Here is a 19,974-nt window from a genome sequence, read left to right as displayed (position 1 = left end):
CATTACATTACATTACATTATATTACACTACATTACATTAATTTGCATTACATTACCTTACATTACCTTACATCTAATTGCATTGCATTACATTACATTACATTACACTACATAACACATTACATTATGCTACACTGCATTGCATTACACATTACATTACACTGTATTGCATTACACTGCATTACACTGCACTGCATTACATTACATTACACTGCACTGCATTACATTACATCGCATTATATTACATTACGCTGCGTTGCATTACATTACACACTACACTGCATTACATTACACATGACATTACACTGCACTGCATTACACATTACATTACGCTACGCCGCATTGCATTGCATTGCATTACACATTACAGTAAATGTACATTAATCACTGAAGAACTACATTACATAACACCATTACATTTACATTACAATACATTACATTACACATTACATTACACTGCACTGCGTTGCGTTACATTACATTACACTGCATTGCATTACACTGCATTGCATTACATTACACATTACATTACATGTACATTAATCACTGAAGCAACTGTTGTTTGTTGTTTACGCAAACATAACATTTGTCTATGTTTACAGAACAATGACACACTTAGTTTGCCAGCACTGTAATGTCCTAGTGCACTGATGTACACCAGAAAATGAATATTTTATCATAATAGTTAATGATGAAATGAAGCTTGCAAAACTTACCTCTGGAAACAGAAACTTTGTCTTGCTGTTCACCCCAAGTAGATCAAACACTACATCCTTCAATGCAAAGTCCAGCTTTTCTTGGGCAATAAACTGTATGATTTTCACAAAAATATTCAAAGGAGTGTCTCTAGGCACCACATTTCTGGATCCTTTAGGAAATAGACTATTGACAATGCTTTGTAGTCTAGACTGGGTTGTAGTGTTACTCTCACATTTAATACGAATCATGTACACCCATAGAAGTCTGTACAGAGATTCCAACGCAACTCTTGACATCTTGGCATCCCGATGCTATCGTAAATAAAAAATAAACATGACACGGAAAATGTGTAAATTTTGAGGTATCTGAAGTGATCTGAACACCGATTATTAAAGTGTTGGAATACTGTTTGGTTGTCTGGACTTTTTGGTTATATAAACAGGTTAATATCTGAATATGTCGGTTTCTTGAACTTTGTTTTTTATGTCGACTTTCAGCTTTGATTGTTTTTTAGATCTAAAACACATAATGACCCTTACAAGCAATGATAAGTCTGGTTTGAACAAGTTGTTAGAGTTCATTGTTATTCGCAAATATTTTATGATCACAGGAATTAATGGCCAAAGTAACACCTTCCATTTGGTTTTGTTGCTATGGCAACATTCAAACTGTCTGAAGAGAACAATTGTGCTGTATAATACGGCCCTTCAAATAAGTTTTCAAAGGTCAAAGGTCAAGTACCAGAGAAACAATAGTGTATTGTTCTCTCTTGTTGACCCCTGAACTTTGTCAACATAACAATAAGTTACATGCTGATAGTGTGGAAATCTCATTCTAGTCACTTCATGTGGATAACATGTGTACAGAAAGAGTGGTGTACAGATAAATGTTGTTACAATATCTATTGTCTGTACACTGGTTACACAACCAAGTCTCCAGACAGTAATTGTCTATGATGTCTTGGTTTTAATTGTTACTGATGCTGACATTTTGTCAAAAGCTTAGAAACCTCTTTTTTCAATTCTTCCATTTAAAAGTCTAGAGACTCAATAAAGTGTTTTGAGTAGATTTTATCAGAAACAAGTTTAAAGTTCAAACTTAAGTTGTTTTGAGTAGATTTTTTAAGTAGATTTTATCAGAATCAAAATTCTGAAGAAAAAAAACCCAACTAATTTCATATCATTACTTGTGGAGATTTTTTGTCCTCATTTACATTAATCTAAGCAACATACATTGAGAAGATTGACAATTTTACACCCCCCCCCCCCCCCCCCTCCGAAAAAAAAAGTCATATAAATATATAACTACAATGTACGTATACAACAGAATTCAACTTTTAATGTTTTTTAACCAGGCTTCTGAGATTTCAGAAGCAAAATCAGAATTAAAATTTAGGTGTGAAAAACAGTCGTCTGGCAAAGCTATATAAAGTTGATTCAGAACAAAAGAATGACGTAACGCTTATGGCTGCTTCACTGATAAGATCCGTTACTGCAACTTCAAGAACCTGGGATTGAAATCTTGGCCAACAGTGTACAGTAACAATATTTATAGGTCTTACCTTCAAGTGTGATAAGCACATGTTGAGGAAATTATGCCAATTACTGAGAAAGAAATGTTTCTGACTAACACATAGTAGACACGTAATGAGTGGAAAGAATGCCAGGGCATGTTTTTTCTTCTGGCACTGTTCATACGTCGTTGGGTAGAGCTTCTCAACAAAGTTCTTCAGTACTGGTATGTTGACTTCATTCTTGACAGCCTATGGATATATAAAATGGTGTGTAGATACATTATGCACAGTCCAATACACTAATTCTATTCAAAGTTAAAAGGTTCCTGCAATATTCTACTTTGAATATACTTAAACACATCATACAATTTATATATGTATGTCTCACATTTGTGCAAAGTTTGTATGTAATACAACGTATGTCTCACATCTGTCCAAAGTTTGTATATAATACAATGTATGTCTCACATTTGTCCAAAGTTTGTATGTAATACAATGCATGTCTCACATTTGTGTAAAGTTTGCATGTAATACAATGTATGTCTCACATTTGTGTAAAGTTTGCATGTAATACAATGCATGTCTCACATCTGTGCAAAGTTTGTATGTAATACAATGTATGTCTCACATTTGTGCAAAGTTTGTATGTAATACAATGTATGTCTCACATTTGTGCAAAGTTTGTATGTAATACAATGCATGTCTCAGATTTGTGCAAAGTTTGTATGTAATACAATGTATGTCTCACATTTGTGCAAAGTTTGTATGTAATACAACGTATGTCTCACATCTGTCCAAAGTTTGTATGTAATACAATGCATGTCTCACATTTGTCCAAAGTTTGTATGTAATACAATGTATGTCTCACATTTGTGCAAAGTTTGTATGTAATACAACGTATGTCTCACATTTGTGCAAAGTTTGTATGTAATAGTATCAAAACAAGGAATGATTTCATAATGACAATACTCACAGCTGCTACTGGTACAAGTATTTCCACCAATAATCCTGCCAGTGCATGCTTTATATCTTTGTCTTTCACTTCAAGAAAATACTGAGCACAATGATTTAGCATCTGAAAGGATGCCTCGAAGTCCTCCACTGGAAACATGACAACACGGTAAAACTTCATCCCCATAATAAGACTAATGATGCTTTGTGTAGTGTTCACATTTTGGGGTTCTGAGCGGATTTCTTTCAGCTGGTGAATGAATTTCTTCTCGATAGACTGGTAGCGCGTCTGTGCAAGCACACCAATAACCTCAGCATACAAGTCGGCTATGATGTGTATGTTACCGGCATTGGGACCTGCTTGGATGCTGCAAAAATTCAACAGTAATTGAACAAAATAATTAGCTTAATTTGTGAATATTCTGAACAATTGTAGGTCTGCTAATACAATAATGTGCTCCAGAACAGCAAACATTTCAGATATATTATTATATATATTTAGGAAAATACCCCCAAAATGTTCCGTTAAATTGTCTCTTGTATACACTTTAATCTACCTATGGACTCTACATGATACGATCCTTATCATTGCATCTAGAATATTATCAAAATGTAGGTAAAATTAATTTTCATCAAATGACAAGATGAGTATCAAAAAGTACTGCATACATTAAATTTTCATCAAGCCTGACATAAGCAAAAGCCTTTATTTACTGTAAAGTGTTAGAAATGACACGAAAAATCAATTTTAATCAAATGTTAGTTAACATGGGTTAAGAAATGCAAGTTTGACATTTAACATTTATAAATATACACTGTACAGTTTAAGAAACGCTGAGAAAAATCAATTTCCATCAGATGTTACACTTAACATGGGTTAATGCTGAAGAAATATTAATTTTCATCAAGTGTGACATTCAACATGGGGCCTTCATAAATTATAGGAAATGATATGAAAAATTTATTTCATGAAGAAAATCACTGTGGAGAATATCCCCATCATATTTTAGTTTTACATACAGACATGTACTACAGTAAAATGTTCCTCTCCAACAATGTCAGTAAGAAATCACTTCTGAGGAAATTTAATTGAAATCTGCTACCATTCTGTCTAGCGTACACAAGTTATCATGATTGTTATTTTTTTCTCTTTGGATACAACTTGCCCATGTATCTAGGTCCACATGTAATTAGCCTAGAATCAAGTACCTGTAATTACCCTACATTTAGGGTGAACTATCTCATATGTCGATACTTTACCTCTGTACACACATACACACACATATATAATATGAGATGACTAGACATGTTATATTAAGCAGACAGTGATTGTTTGCTTGACATGACTTTATCTAGAGATCTATACATACAGTAAATCTGTATCTACTACTGGGGTAAGTACACATCACTGATCAGTGTGGACCATTTCAGACAAATGCGTCGTTAGACCGTAGCCGATGACAAAAGATTAACTATAGTAATATATCTCTTACTAGTTTGGGATATAAATGGGAGAGGAATACTAAACATATTTGACAACACACAGACATACCATCATTTCGGGTATGTTTTTTTGAGCATGTTGGTCTGAAAAGGGTTATGCATATTACAGAGTCCAAGACAGGTCTCACCTATACTGTATGCTTATGGTTTTTGGTCTAAAATGGGGTAACTTTTCCTCAAACCCTACTCACAAAACACTTCCTCAACCCAACTAGCTACTAGATGTGTTTTTGAGCATGTTGGTTGAAAGAGTGATATGCATATTTCAGGTGAAAGAGTCCACGACAGGTCACTGTATACTGTATGCTCAATGTTGGACACTGGATGTCTGCATATAAAGAATTTAACTTACTCATCTCTGTGTCTGAAGTGTTTCATGGCAATGTGTGAGTTATCGGGATGGGGGGGGGGGGGGGGGGGAGGGGGTCTGACACTGAATGTCGGCAAATAAAGAGTTTAACTTACCCATCCCTGTGTCTGAAGTGTTTCATGGCAATGTTCTCTATGTGAGTTATCAGGGGGTCTGACACTGGATGTCGGGATAATTTCTTTAAGACCTCAATCAGCACCAAACAAAACAAGAAATCCACAGATAGCTGGAAAATAAAAATACAAAATATATCAGATAAAATTGACGTCAGTCAGTAAATTTCTACAATATCCACACCAATCAAGACTAACAGTATATCTTTTGTAATAAATTCTCTATCAATTATTTTGCAGAGGATATAAGTGAAATACTATAAATGTTTTGTAGTTACATCTCAGTGTTTGTTATCATGTCCTGCTTTTGTTGTCTTTTTAGAGTGCCCTGGGTAAGACTAGCATTTAGCAAACCAGCTGATCAGTTTGGTTTATCACCAACTTTAAATACAGTTTAAATAAATACAAATAAAATTAAATTTTCACAAAACAAACTGGCATTAAATTTACAACATGGAAAAATTTATAAACTGGTACTGTCATACCAAATACTTACATCTCTTCTTTCATACAAGTAGTCCTTTTCACTGTAAACAAAATGAAATAGATTTTCAATAATTTCATATCATCTATATAAGAAATCTCATGTTAATCGATAACCAAGATAATGTTAGTTTTTAAATATCACTTTCAGCAATGTGTGCAAAGTGCTTTACAATTATTACCCCTGGTATGGACCTATAGTGGCACAATGGCCCTTTATACTTTCCAAACCCCGGGAGCATACAATCCATTGCAGCCTCTGTAAGTGCAGAGGATTAAAGTATTCCCATTGCAACATCTATCCTACCAGGTCCCCAATTATACATTTGTGTTGACTGGGACACAGTCATGAATCAAATCTTACCCAAGGATTTTAGCCATTTAGACACAACTGACAGCAACAAGGCTCAAACCAACAAGTTGTAGATTTCTAACCAGTCATTGTAACCATTTATAACAATGATTCTTATACACATGTACCTCCGGGTGATTCTCCTTATGATAAGTAATTTTTGAGGGGTTTTCTAGAACTATGGTAACAACCTTTATTTACCCTCACATTGTTGACAGGCCTTAGAACTGCTATGCATCTGATATCGCTTCTAAATCAGGGGCATCCTCACATAGCACATTTTCTTTTCAAACTTACAAAATTCATTGGCAATTCAGTAAACATACAATATGGACATAGACAACTTTACATTACACAATAACTTGTATTTGCCATGTCTTCTTCAGTTTGAGTTATTAATTTTTTTATGATGCATACCACATTTATGGTACTATATATATTTTGAACTCAATAAAACAAGACTACAATGTCAGGAATGCTATCAAATGAAGAAACCATACTGTGTTAACAGCCACAATAAATCATACGAATAACTTAAGGCTGACACAAAAACTATCCTTCAGTTCAACATATTTGTTTTAAATACTGACAGATGTTTCAGTGTTTTTTGTTAAGGGCAGTAAGCAGGTAAAATCTACCTGAGTTCCCCTATCATTTACCTGAGATCCCCTATCATTTTACTAGAGTTCCCCTATCATTTACCTGAGATCCCCTATCATTTTACTAGAGTTCCCCACCAAAACTGTGGTACAATGTATTGGAAACTATGCTAGTTTTTACCATATTCACCTTTCTGTTACTGGGGTTCTCCAACCTCAACAGAAACACTGCATTTTGTGTATAGGCTAGGGGCTGATTTAAACCTTTCTGTAAGATTAATAATTCCTGTTTTCCTAGACTTGTAGTTTTAGTGTGTATGGACAAATACCTCCTGGCAGAAAGAGGAATGTGTTGCGGGGAGGGGGGGGACTATTTTCACTTGGTACAAATGTCAAAGCTGCTATTCTAAATTGTGTATATATTGCCATCTGACTATTTAACTATAAATATACAGACTGAGACCTATACATGTTTTCTCTGTCTGTCTCTGTGTCAGACAAATACACATCCCTTACAGTACACAATGTTAAGGTTAAAGGTTAAATTCAGGGGTTTTTTCATCTTCCATCTTTTTTTTAACATTTCACTTTTTTTCATAAATGTATTCAACATGCCATGATATACTGTTGTATAGTACCACTACATTGTACAAGGTACAGTATTGTATGAAAACAACATACAGGTGCTGTCATTTCACCTTTTTCTGAATTTTTCCTTTATTTATTTTTACCATATTTTGCCTAGAAAACAGTACCATGATATGTTTTCCAAGTACAGCACATGTTTATGAAAACAACATACATGTAATGATGTAGAGATCCCGACAGTAAACAATGTTTACTATACCTGAATACATTTTTTTCACTTAATTAGATCAAATTCTACATCTTAAACAATATCCTAGCAACCCTGACATTTTGTTGCACAGTACAAGGTACATTGTATGTATGAAAACAGCATAAAGGCTCTTCCCAATAATTAAGCTCTGAGGTGTGTGGGAATATAACATTTGGAAGGAAAATCTTACATCATATAAGGAAAATTCAATACTACAGTGTAATCTGTATTGATTGAGATGGGAAGACAACATATGTAAAGGAGATACAAGATGACGCAGGAAAAATAGAAATGTACAGTGTACGGATTAACTTTAAAAAACCTACTATAACTAAAATCTACTATAATCAATTTATAACATTTCCTCCACTACTTGACAACAACGTAAGATTACAAAAGATACCTTGACTTATACAGAGATCAATGCTTTTTTTTCCCTGTTTTTATCCACCTTTGCCTTTCAGTCCCTTTCAATATTGGACTTACCCTTTGCCAGCTGCTGCTGTAGTGGTTTTGACGGATGTCTTCTGACGTTCTTCCTGTGCAATTTCTCCATTCTGAATGTCATACCATTCAAATAGACATTTAAGCAAGGATGGCAGACAGTGCTCAGCCACTGAACCCAGTGAACTCAGTAACTATGTAAAAAAACATAAATTTATACAAACATTATTTGTGAGAATAAGCGTTGATGGATTCACAGTTACAAATGAACATTTCATATTTTATTCCTCTATTTCGTTTGTAATATTTTTTGTGTTTAATACGCTGTGTCAAAAATAAGTAAACTCTACCAAACTTTTTACCATGATGTCATTATTACAAGAATTAAGGATGTACAAATTTTAGGAGATATCTCCGTTTTCCCACACCTGGTATACAATTCAGTTGAAATATTACTTTTTATTCCTTCAAAAAGAAATATAATTCAGGTTTATATTCAATTTGTTTAATTCAATGAAATTCTCAAAATGTGTTGCCAAGAAGCAACTCTTAGATATACTAATGTTGAGACATTATTTTTGTGGGTTGGTATAATTATGTACATCATGGAGTCATGATGGGTGAATGGTTAGCGTGACCGGCTTGGAAGCTACAGGTTGCAGGTTCGAGCCTCGTCGCTGCCTGCTGTTTGTTTCTGAGTGGCTAAAGTCCTTGGGCAAAATTTGAACCATGACTGTGCCTCAGTCAACCCAGCTGTATAATTGGGGACCTGGTAGGATGTAGGTTGCAATGTGAAGGCTCGGGGAGTTGAGGAAGACTAACGGGCCGTCGTGCCGTTCTGATCCGAGCCAGGGGTAATAATTGTAAAGCGCTTTGAGCACGGAGTGGGAAAGCGCTATATAAGAACCCAACATTATTATTATTATGTACAGCTAAGCTAGGGAAAGGTAGAAGTTATTTAGTATGACTGTTTATTGCAATACAAAATCACTATGATAAAACAACCATGCTACATGCTCCATGTGTATATACAGGCACATATTGACAGAAATACTAACATCTCATCACCATCCCCATCCCTACCTATCCACCTTCCCCTATCCATCCCAACCCTCTGGATGGAAAAGGTGTAAATCTCTACCTACAGTATCTACCCTCTCCTATTCATCCCAACCCTATCTTTCATCCCAACCCTATCTAAGGAAAGGTAAATCCTGACATATCTACCCCCCCCCCCCCCCATCCACCCTATTCCTCCACTATTGATAAGGTAAATCTCTACCCACATGTATCCACCCTCTCCTATCAATCCTGACCATCTGGAACGAAGAGGTACAAATGTACATATGTACATGTATGTATGTAAATCCCTACATGTACCTATCCATCTTACCCTATCCATCCCAACTCTCTGTAAAGGAATAGGTAAAATTATTCTGGCTACAGCACTATATTTTATACAAAAACGTAAGGATTATGTAATTAGTCATTTGACAAGACTTACATAATACTGATGACAAAGTCACAACTATAAACAAAATTTCATAATTTCATATATACCAAATGACTATTTTTGTGGAACACTGTCTTGCTAATAATGCAATGGCTTGCCAGGGCTTCATTTCTAAGAACACACATTCATGCAACACAATGGTTGAAACTTCCTGCATATATAATGTAATTCATTCAATTAAACCACACGGTACAGATGACATCATCCTTGTGGCGCCTGTCACACACTGTGTCTGATTCAATCAATCATTACCAGACTGAATGTAAAACAACGCAAAACGATACTAATACAACAAGATGACACTTACACTTGAATTATCACATACGATCTTTGTCAACCAAAATCGCAGGTTTTTTTTTAAAACACGAGACATGATGTACCTTTGGAATATAGATTTAATGTCTGAGCTGTCACATAAGCTGACGCCAATATAATGTATTACCTCTCAGCTAATCAATTTGTTTTTATTCCTCACAGTCACTGCAGACACCGACATTCTCATTTCATTACTGTGAATGCATTCAGTTGCCAAAGCCTAGACATTTTAGTATACCCAGTAGGTAACAATACACAGTTAATTAGTCAAATTGTTTTTAGTTTCTTGATGTCAACACTAACATTCTCATTTCACTATTGTGAATGCCAGGCTTCCATTTTCTGATTCATTTCTCTATTCATTTGTCAAAGTACAGCAGTTTTAGCCTACCCAATAGACAACAAAATACAATATCAATAGATAATGATAACTTGCATCTACAGTATCTTTCTCAAATGTCAGATAAAAATATCATTATACATATATGGTATACTGAATGAATAATGCATATTATACCATGCAGAAGCCAGATTCAACAAAAAATATATGGAATATATACTCTGCTCGTTCTACGTCATGACAACATGTGTCTACGATTTGATGTATTCAAAATATGAGTCAAATTCTTCAAAATTGCCTTTACTTTCCCTGAATTTTCTTTGCTATTACTGGCACTGATATAATTATGTTATTTGCCAATATTTTTCTTTGCTATTACTGGCACTGGTATAATTATGTTATTCGCCAATATTTTTTTTCATTCAGCGGGAAAATATTCGTGTCTTAAGGGTTGTCACTACAAGTCACTAGGCGAGTTGTGACAAAGGCCCCTTAGGTCACTCATATTTTCCTTGTCTAAACGAAGAAAAATATTGTGGAAAAACATCTAAATATCAAAGATACAGGTCTATAACCATCACGATGGTCATTCACCTCTCTACAAATGACTTTTTAATTCAAGAATAAACTGAACATTCAGTCTGAATAATTTTTACGACTTCCATGCCATGGATACTATATCAGGATCATTTTACTGCAACTATTACAATGCCAAAAGAATTAGTCTTTCAAACACTGTCAGATTTTATGAGGGTTTGTCTTGTCCAGGAAATAATCATATGGCCAGTACAATGTAGGTGCTGTGCATGGTAATGTCTATATTCATGCCCAAGGGTTGCAATATACAAAAAATGTAAGTTTCACTGGACCAGCATTATCAATTTCAATTTTGTATAAAATATCAAAGTCTACACTAAACCTATCATTCATAATTATCAAAGCACTGACTAATATATATGTATATATGTGTATGATGACTACATGTAAGATGCAGTGAACATGACAATACATTCATTGAGGGACATGGACAAGATCTGAATATTTTCCTGTGTTATTTCAAATTCAATTTCATGTGTTAGTAGAATTACAGTTTGTACACATGCTACATGTACTGTGTTGACTGATCTGAGTCACAAATGGTGAGATCCCGGATCTGTAGCATGGCATTTACACAACCTGAATAAATATTGAAATGGTTTGATGAGTAATTTTTAGGTGTACCCAAATCTTGCTACTGGTAATGATGTCACTGATCTTAGACAAACTGCCCAGGTATAAGAATGTCGATGTTATGGGTACTTTACTAATAGTAATATTCATCTCAGGATACAAATCAACAAGAATAGACACAAGATGAATTTTATAGAAAATATTTCAAATTTACACAAATACATGGCACTTTCTCAACTTGGCCCATGTCCTTTTAATATCTCTGAACAATGACTTTCACTTCTCATGTCAATCAAACGCATAAACAAATCTGATATTTACATCACTCTTTGAGCATGGGGTATTTTAGCATGATATTTAAAAGGCTAGGGTTTCAATCCCATGTTCTCAATTTAGTGTTATCTTACCAATGGAGCCATGGAGATTACATAGGATTAATCTGTTGTTCTGGGTCAACTTTTCCTATAATTCTGCCAGCCAACTGTTTTTCATTTCTGAATTTAATCGTAACAGTGTACTTGGCATCGTGTAATGTCAGACAGAATGCAGCTGGCAATTAACAGCAGACTATGTTCTCACACTGATAGCTACAAAACATCTATCTATCTTTTTTCGTTATTTACATATTCGATAATAAAATCAGCATATTTGCCTTAAGTACATAATACAATGAAATATAATTGTAATCAATCATATCATTATGCAAGCTTTCAAAAATTTAATAAGACAATATACAGGCCTCAACTGAAGCTATTATCTGAATCTAAATATTTTTCTATCTTTTGAAAATAAATTCATGAAGTATAAATTACACAGACTTTTATCGTGTGGACAAATAAATGAAGGCAAAGTGTCTGCAACCTGTTGCTATGTGGGATATAATCACCGTTTATGTTATAATGGACATTTAGTGGAGACATGTTGGAATATTTCTTAACACTGTCTTCAGGTTATCAGTATTATCATTAATGTGACTTAATAAAAATAAATGTTTGGTTTTATATAGCGTTTTCCCACTCTGTGCTTTTAAGTGCTTTACAATTATTACCCCTGACAAGAACTTTTAGAGTGGCTGTTGTCCCTATATTATACTTCAACTCCCCAAGAAGCACACAGGCCAATCCAACCTCTACAAGTACATAAGGTTAAATCATTCACATTACACCATTTATAATCCTACCAGGTCCAAAATTATACAGCTGGGTTAACAGGGACACAAGCATAGTTCTAATCTTGCCCAAGAATTGACACAATAAGCCTTGACACAATAAGCCTTGAACCTGCAACTTGCGATATTCCAAGCCAGCCACATTAACCATTCATCCACCATGACGCCACGTAACTCCATGACGCCACGTAACTCAATTCCACAAAAATATCAAATTTTCTTGATTTTTGGAATGCTAATAATTTCTACTAATTCTACACCACCACATATATACATATTTGTGTTCATTGTTTTCTCTAAGATTTTTCTTTACAAAAAAACATTCGATTTTACATCAAAGTTACAAAAGTCTTTACTTTTTATAAGTAATTCATGGTGACCCAATTGATAATGATATCTAAGTCTGTGTCTCCATGGTACAATGTAGTTCACATTCTGATAACCTATTGTGTTAATGTTTGAAGTGTTATTTTGTTTGTTTGATTGTTAACTGAGAAGGGTGGGGATGGGAGGGGGAAGGGAGGGTTTAATCTCAACAGACACACCCGTTTTGGTGTATGTATTCTTGAAAATATCAGTCCTTTTTCTGTCTGGTGAGAATTTGAAAGATGATCATTACTTTGTTTTATTGGTACATGTAATCTACTCACCTGATCAAACTGGGGGTCTTCGCCCCTCTGCAGAGATCTTTGCAATGGAGATTCCTAGAGAAAACAAAAATTTTGAAATATAAGTCACTGCAAATAATAAACTAACTTGTTTTATACAATAAAGGTATACATGAAATTTAAAAAATATCGCTGTTTTAATTCAAATTTAAACAATTTTATCTTCAGAAAATAACTTACTAGCTAGCCTGTACTGCTTAGTATCTTGTGTGCCATATTGTAACAAGAACCCCATCACACATGAGATGCTACCCATGGTATCGAATCATCTCTCTACCACCAGAGATCTAGAGATTCGATGCCACAGATCAATACTAGCACTAGACCACATGTGAGTGGCAGAATGGCATAATCAGGGTATTTTATAAGAATACACCATATTCATACATGCAATGTTCTCTACAGCTGTATTTTCACCAGTGTAGAATGCAGGGCAGCAGAAAACACTGCAAGCACACATATGCAAATATGCCAAGTAAACCATACTGGCAATAATACACCATGGGACTCTGTCATCAATCCCATATGTTTGAACAAATATTATAACCTGGGCATTTAATTTTGTGTACACTGAACATTTGTGTGTTCATTTGCATACAGACATGCACTACATTGCAACATTTGGGGGCAATTGTAGTATTTGCATGCACCTACACAAATACAAAATATAGTGATCAGTGGTATTTATACACATTGTAAAGTTTACATACAATGTCCTTACTACTAGTAATGGAATGTAAATACTGGTAATCACTGAAATAAAATATTATCATGAAATCATTCAAATATTGAAAATTAAGTGGGTTATTTTCAATCACACACTGGAATGCAAACACATGACTCAGCTTGTGTGTACAGTGTGAATAGTAAAGAATTTTGGCAAAATACAATAAATTCAAATGACTATGTACACATATACTATAATATAGTTTGATTTTACAACCTTTTGTCATAGATACTACTAAAAGTGTATAAGAAACTGCACTTGGTTTAATTGTTTGCTTTGGTTTGAGAATCTTGACAACTGAGATATGTCAAATACAATGTACCACAAGTCTGCCATATGTGTGTGTGTGTGTGTGGAGGGGTGGGGGTTCAGTGAGATATTTGCCAACTTGATGACCTTATACAGGATACTGCTTTGCTCTACTCAAATTGAAAGGAAGAGACACTGCAAATACAATTTGTATAGCTCTAAGTTAACTAAAGTATTGACAGATATTTTGAGCTCAAAATGATAAAACTCGGGCCTATACTAAACTCAAACATTTTGTTGAAGTTGAATCAAATACATGTTTATCAGCTATAAACCTCACATAATCACCTCTATTTCCTTACCTCCACAATGACATGGACTACTCCATAGCTTATACAAATCAAACGACTGTACCAAAATTCTCTAAAATGTAGGGGGTAACAGATTTACTCTAGTCAATTGTAATCATATATCTATACTCTGACTCAATGGTATAATATACAATTAGAAATAGAAATCAGATAGAAATCAGTGAACCATGGATGGATCTAAATGATGGGGGTGACTAGTAATGCCCCCACATCAATAGTGTCAGCAAAATGACTGTGGTTAATAATTAGGAAGAATTCAAGTGTTTGATCAAATATTTGTGGAATGGGAAATATTTAACTAGATTATCAAAGAGAGTGACATAAATCTGCTGAAAGACACGTGTGCTAAAAAAGGCTGAATCTTCAAATACACATGCAGATTCATTCTACACAATATATACTTTTTTTTCCACATGAGATACATGTGTATTCTCAATCTTATCTAGCTAAATACAAATATTTTCTCTTCAAAATCAAATTATAATGATAACTCACACTATTCAAATGTAACATTTAAATGACATTCTTAATAATTAATAGTTATCATACAAGTTCCAGGGATCTCTAATTTCAATCCCTAATAAGCGGAAATTTCCATTTCTACAGATATATGAAAATCACTACATCAGGTGAATTCACAATGATGCTAAATTTGAGTTGATATAGCAAGCATTTCCCAAAGTATAAATTTTGTACAAGACACATACATCATCATCAACATGTGTAGTATGAACAAACAAAGTGTAGGAAATGGCGTGACATTTAGCTTTGGCACTGAATATGATACAAAATGTTACTTGATCATTGCAAACCTGCATAACTTAAATAATTAGCAATTCATTGGTTTGTTTGACCTACATCATACATGTATGAACTTTTATTACAAGATATCCGAATCACTTCTAGAGATTTCATGTGAATTTGGAAAAGAAACGTATAACTGAAAAGCTGCCCTGATTTTACGACATTACATAAAACTTACAATCATGTGTATTTCAAATATCATTCGCCTGGACTATAGATAGCTATAGACATCCTAACTTAGGAGTTATCTGTTCATATAAGTACATCAGGAACAATGGTCTTGCATTTAAAAAATACAGGATTATTAAATGCTACATTTACTGTATTCACTTGATACAGAATAAGTATGGATTCCAACTGTGGTAACCACTGTGGTTATAGTAGATCACAGTTGGAATCCAGACAAATACAGAATGAACTCAAGACAGTTTCAGGAGAATGCTAGAAGGTGCTATATTAAGTCAGGAAAATATCAGGTACAGTGTACGTATATATTTCAAAACATATTAAGTTTGCATTTTATACTCATGACATGAACTGTGGCATCCTTTCTCAGAGGTACATGTATGTCTTTTGGAGGTACATGTGTTTGGAGGAGGTACATGTATGTGTTTGGAGGTACATGGATGTGTTTTGGAGGTACAAATGTACATGTTTTTGGAGGTACATGTATGTGTTTGGAAGTACATGTGTTTGGAGGTATATGTATGTGTTTGGAGGTACAGGTGTTTGGAGGTACATGTGTTTGGAGGTACATGTATGTGTTTTGGAGGTACATGTGTTTGGAGGTACATGTATATGTGTGTGTGTGTGTGTGTTTGGAGGTTATTTCACATTTATGTACAAGTAGTTCAAAGACTTCCACATAGCTACATGTACATGTATCTGACTTGACAATATCATTCATCAAACTAGTATATTGAGCCAGACAGCCACGTTTATGTGCTATACAGCACTAGCTACAAAGCAGAGCGATTACACATAAACAGAAGTTTAATAAGATGACAATTCACTGCATAGTTACATAATTAATAGTTTTTAAATTAATTGATAAATTATCAATTAATTTTTCAGTCAAAATTTACAACTTTGCAGCTTGCTAGCTACATATCACTCCTTTTTAAAGAACTCAACAACTATCTGTAACATGCGTTGTATCACAGAAATTCTGATTCTCATCTCTCTTTCATCTGTTACTAGTAAAACCCCCACAAATTTTAATCCTCAACTTTAGCACTTTATACAACAAACACCCACACGTCTACGGCATTCCAGGATACAAGGTAAATGAAGACAATTAAATATTTGATATGACGTGTTGTCTAGAATGCAGCTATGGGTTGTTACTGCCAAAGAATGGAATATCACATATTTTAACAAATAACTAATAAATATCAGCTTAACGTAAAGCTTCACAAAATACTGACCTTCCTCCAGATTTCTCTATAACATAGATGTAACTTAGCAATCAGCTGGTGACACACATAAAGTGCCATCCCATGTTTTAAAGCCAGCTTTCACAGTGCCGGTTTATATGGAATCGAATTGAATATGATGTCGAAATACGTTATCGCTGGTTGTCAGTTCGCGATGCTTCAAGTGACATGATGTTGAGTACCAAGTGGAAATGGGAGCAATACAGCAAGGCTATAAAAATCCAGTTTGTTTGACCAACTGTCCTCTTAAAGATCAGGTGATAATCTGAAGTTGAATATTTTCTTTAAACTGATTTATATGTCAATGTCAAACACAATATTTGATTTATGACTGGGTAGTATCACCCCTTTTTGGCTTCCAGGTTACTGATCACACTGTCCAAATGACTTCATGAACTTTTCCAACTCGTAGGACTCCTCATCAATTGGAAGTGATGCATGTAAATCAGGCACAAGAACATACAGCTAAGGTTTCACCCCAATATGTAAACACAGATGTTTGAAATATCTGTTTAAAATGCATAGAAAGAATTGATTGAGAAACCCCGAGACCAGTCAAGGATACTTTTAAGACGTGATGAATCTGTCGCTATTACATCAATGTCCCCAATATTGTCGAGATCTGCTATTAGCACTGCTACCGCAATAAGGAGACCAACTCAAGAGAAAATTACACGTGCTGTGGCTTCAGTACACATTTGATGTATTCCAGGAAACTAATTTGCATAACTGAGATGGCATCAAATCAACAGTATGGGTCATATCAGATGTCACCTCAAATCTCCTATCTCTGACCTAGTTACTTGACACGTTGACCTCCGACCTCTGATCCAGTCAGTGATATTCCAAGCGTAATGACAGGTAACCTGTTAGCCATCAAATAATTACCGCTATAGGTAGTGCTTGCCTCCGTGTCAGTTTGTTCTACTCAACAACTAGACTACATCAACCTTTCAATGTTGTTTTCAGTTCTACACCCAGGGTGTGGTCACCATGTATGTAGGTACACCTGACAGATATGATTCCGTATGACGCATGTTAAAGTTATATTTCCAATGCGGACATGAATTTCTCACACCTGGAAGATTCCCAAAGCCTCAAAACACCATCACAAAACAGCCCAGGAAAACTCACTGCTATAAGTACTTGTTTGCCTGGTTGCTAAGTATTAAAGCAAATGTCCCAGCATTGAGAATGTCTAATCTGTTATTTTGTAATCTGTATACCGAGATCACACTCACACCAGCTAAAGTGTGGCTACTATTACAAAATAGAGTCTTACAATATCAGCTTCAGATGGAAGTCGATAGTCACATGTACATTCAACCAGTATAAAACTATACAGTGGAGTAATGTCGGGAAAAAGTTTCACGCCGTGCTGCAAGTGACAACTGCTACTTGTTGCAACAACAGTAATTCTTGCTAAGGGGTATCAAAGCTGATTGTACTCAGCAATCTTCGCCGGTAACACTTAACAACCAGTTGGATTTTCAGATTTCAAGTTCCCAACAGAAGTTCCTTGTATTCAATTGTAAGCCAGTACTCCACATACAATAACGTTGGCAGCTCCACTTCACTAGTTCACCATAGGACAGTTCTTCATCTCACAACACAGTGTAAACATATCAAGAGAACTGTATATCATGTACAAAGTGCAACTGCTTTTTTTAACTTTAACTGCTCAGTCCAGTCCCTCTATCTACTTGACTGCCGTCAAAGAGATGGGAGCAGTTAATATGTACCTATGAGTATTGATACATGCCTGCAGACGTCTGTCCTAGCTGCAAAGGACTATGCTACTTTTCAACTGGTGTATTCAAATACTATGTTCAAACAGTTCAAACTCCTCAAGGAAATAGCAAGGTGACAAAATATATCATTAAAATCAGATTTCTGACAAACACATACTCCTCCAGATTTCTCAGAAAGGTATAATTGCATACACCACTGGTAAAACTGAATGTGTCATTTTCCTTTCTTTGTGTATCTGAAGCATAGAAACAAGTTTTGTTTACTGTCCCACAATATAACTGTCAATATTATATGGATCACTAATTGTAGATTGGTAACCTTACACTTTGAGAAAGGTTTCCTACTTGAACTTAGAAGTGACCTTGGACTACATACATGTAGTAGAGCTTGGGTTATTACATAAATACATTTTTGTAGCTTTAGTCCTGACTGGTCAATTAATAATTTGGTGTTCCTGGAAATACATGACAGGCATAATTAACAAGATTGTACTGGTTTGTAGCACTAGTTGATATGATCCATATGGTGCACTGCTCCTATCAACACTTCATATGTGAGGGAAAGGCTGGTGATACAGCTATGTTAGGTATTCTCCTGGAGGTGGACTTAGTGTTACTATACACAACAATATTATCAAGTCCATCAACTCTCACCCGGCAATATCATTATCAAGTAGATTCCCCCCAAAAAATAAATCACTTCACTGAATTATCCAATCTTTCTGTACACAAAACAGTCAACCACTTGAAGAGACTCGGCAGATCTCCAAGTTGTATAATTCCACCAATGCGTCACAAAAGTCCTTCAGGCTTGAGGGAAGTGTCGGAGCCACTTTCATACCATCCACCGAAGAATTCTTGACATGAAAAAGTACAACTCCTGTGACGATAAACCTATAACTGCAGGAGATTGTCTTGTTTTGAAAAAATCAAAACAACCTTTCACTCTGTTAAAGCCTCTTGGTGTGATCATGCTACTTTAAAAAAAAGACGGAACACGTTTCAACTGCACAAAGCAGTGCTTGAGTTAGCCTAGCAGTAACCTTAACTATTAAACAAAGGCATGTATTGTGCCTTGGAAATCGAGCAACACAGGTCTGGGTAACCAACCCAAAACCTGAAGTTAGACAATAGTGGTGCAAAAGCAGTAACCACACACTCTAAGCAAACAATAAGAGTGGTTTATACAGGTATATCACTAACTGCACACTGACTGAAAGAGAAACCACTAGGTACTCTGACACTGGTATTCTACCAATCTGTAAGAGCAACATTACCACTATAAGTCAACATCACCACCTGTTGGATAAACACACTAAAGGAGTATCCCTTTCTACTCCACTGGCAACGTATACTTTGCAGGACTTAAAAGTAAAGGATATGAATTGCTTTTAGATTATTATAACCTTACAAGTTCCAAGACTGCAAAATATTAGAAACACTTCTACATTCTGGACATTTTTTCAATACCTTTTTGACTTTTAGCCCTAAGGAAAAGTTGTAGATGAACCTTCCTCTTTTTAAAGTGACTGGTCGAAATCTACTTCTCTCTGTATATACCATCAAGAATTGCTTTTTATACTATAGCCTACCACAC

The 19,974-nt window shown here is 35.0% G+C and overlaps 1 protein-coding gene across 1 annotated transcript in view; it reads right to left on the bottom strand.

Annotated features, from left to right (window-relative positions):
• Positions 1–19,974, bottom strand: part of LOC144438752 (protein furry homolog-like) — a 79,044-nt gene that overhangs the window by 42,758 nt on the left and 16,312 nt on the right. Inside the window, exons 3-10 of the mRNA XM_078127908.1 lie at positions 13,022–13,075; positions 7,908–8,059; positions 5,646–5,676; positions 5,132–5,262; positions 4,330–4,337; positions 3,186–3,520; positions 2,261–2,461; positions 717–1,010 (exon numbers count right to left, since the gene is read on the bottom strand). Coding sequence (XP_077984034.1) covers positions 717–1,010; positions 2,261–2,461; positions 3,186–3,520; positions 4,330–4,337; positions 5,132–5,262; positions 5,646–5,676; positions 7,908–8,059; positions 13,022–13,075 — 1,206 coding nt within the window. The remainder of the gene's footprint in view (positions 1–716; positions 1,011–2,260; positions 2,462–3,185; positions 3,521–4,329; positions 4,338–5,131; positions 5,263–5,645; positions 5,677–7,907; positions 8,060–13,021; positions 13,076–19,974) is intronic.

The sequence above is a fragment of the Glandiceps talaboti genome, chromosome 8, assembly GCF_964340395.1.
Source record: "Glandiceps talaboti chromosome 8, keGlaTala1.1, whole genome shotgun sequence".
Lineage (NCBI taxonomy): Eukaryota > Metazoa > Hemichordata > Enteropneusta > Spengelidae > Glandiceps > Glandiceps talaboti.
The sequence above is the reverse complement of the archived record's forward strand: the minus strand, read 5'-3'. Positions and strand labels throughout refer to the sequence as shown.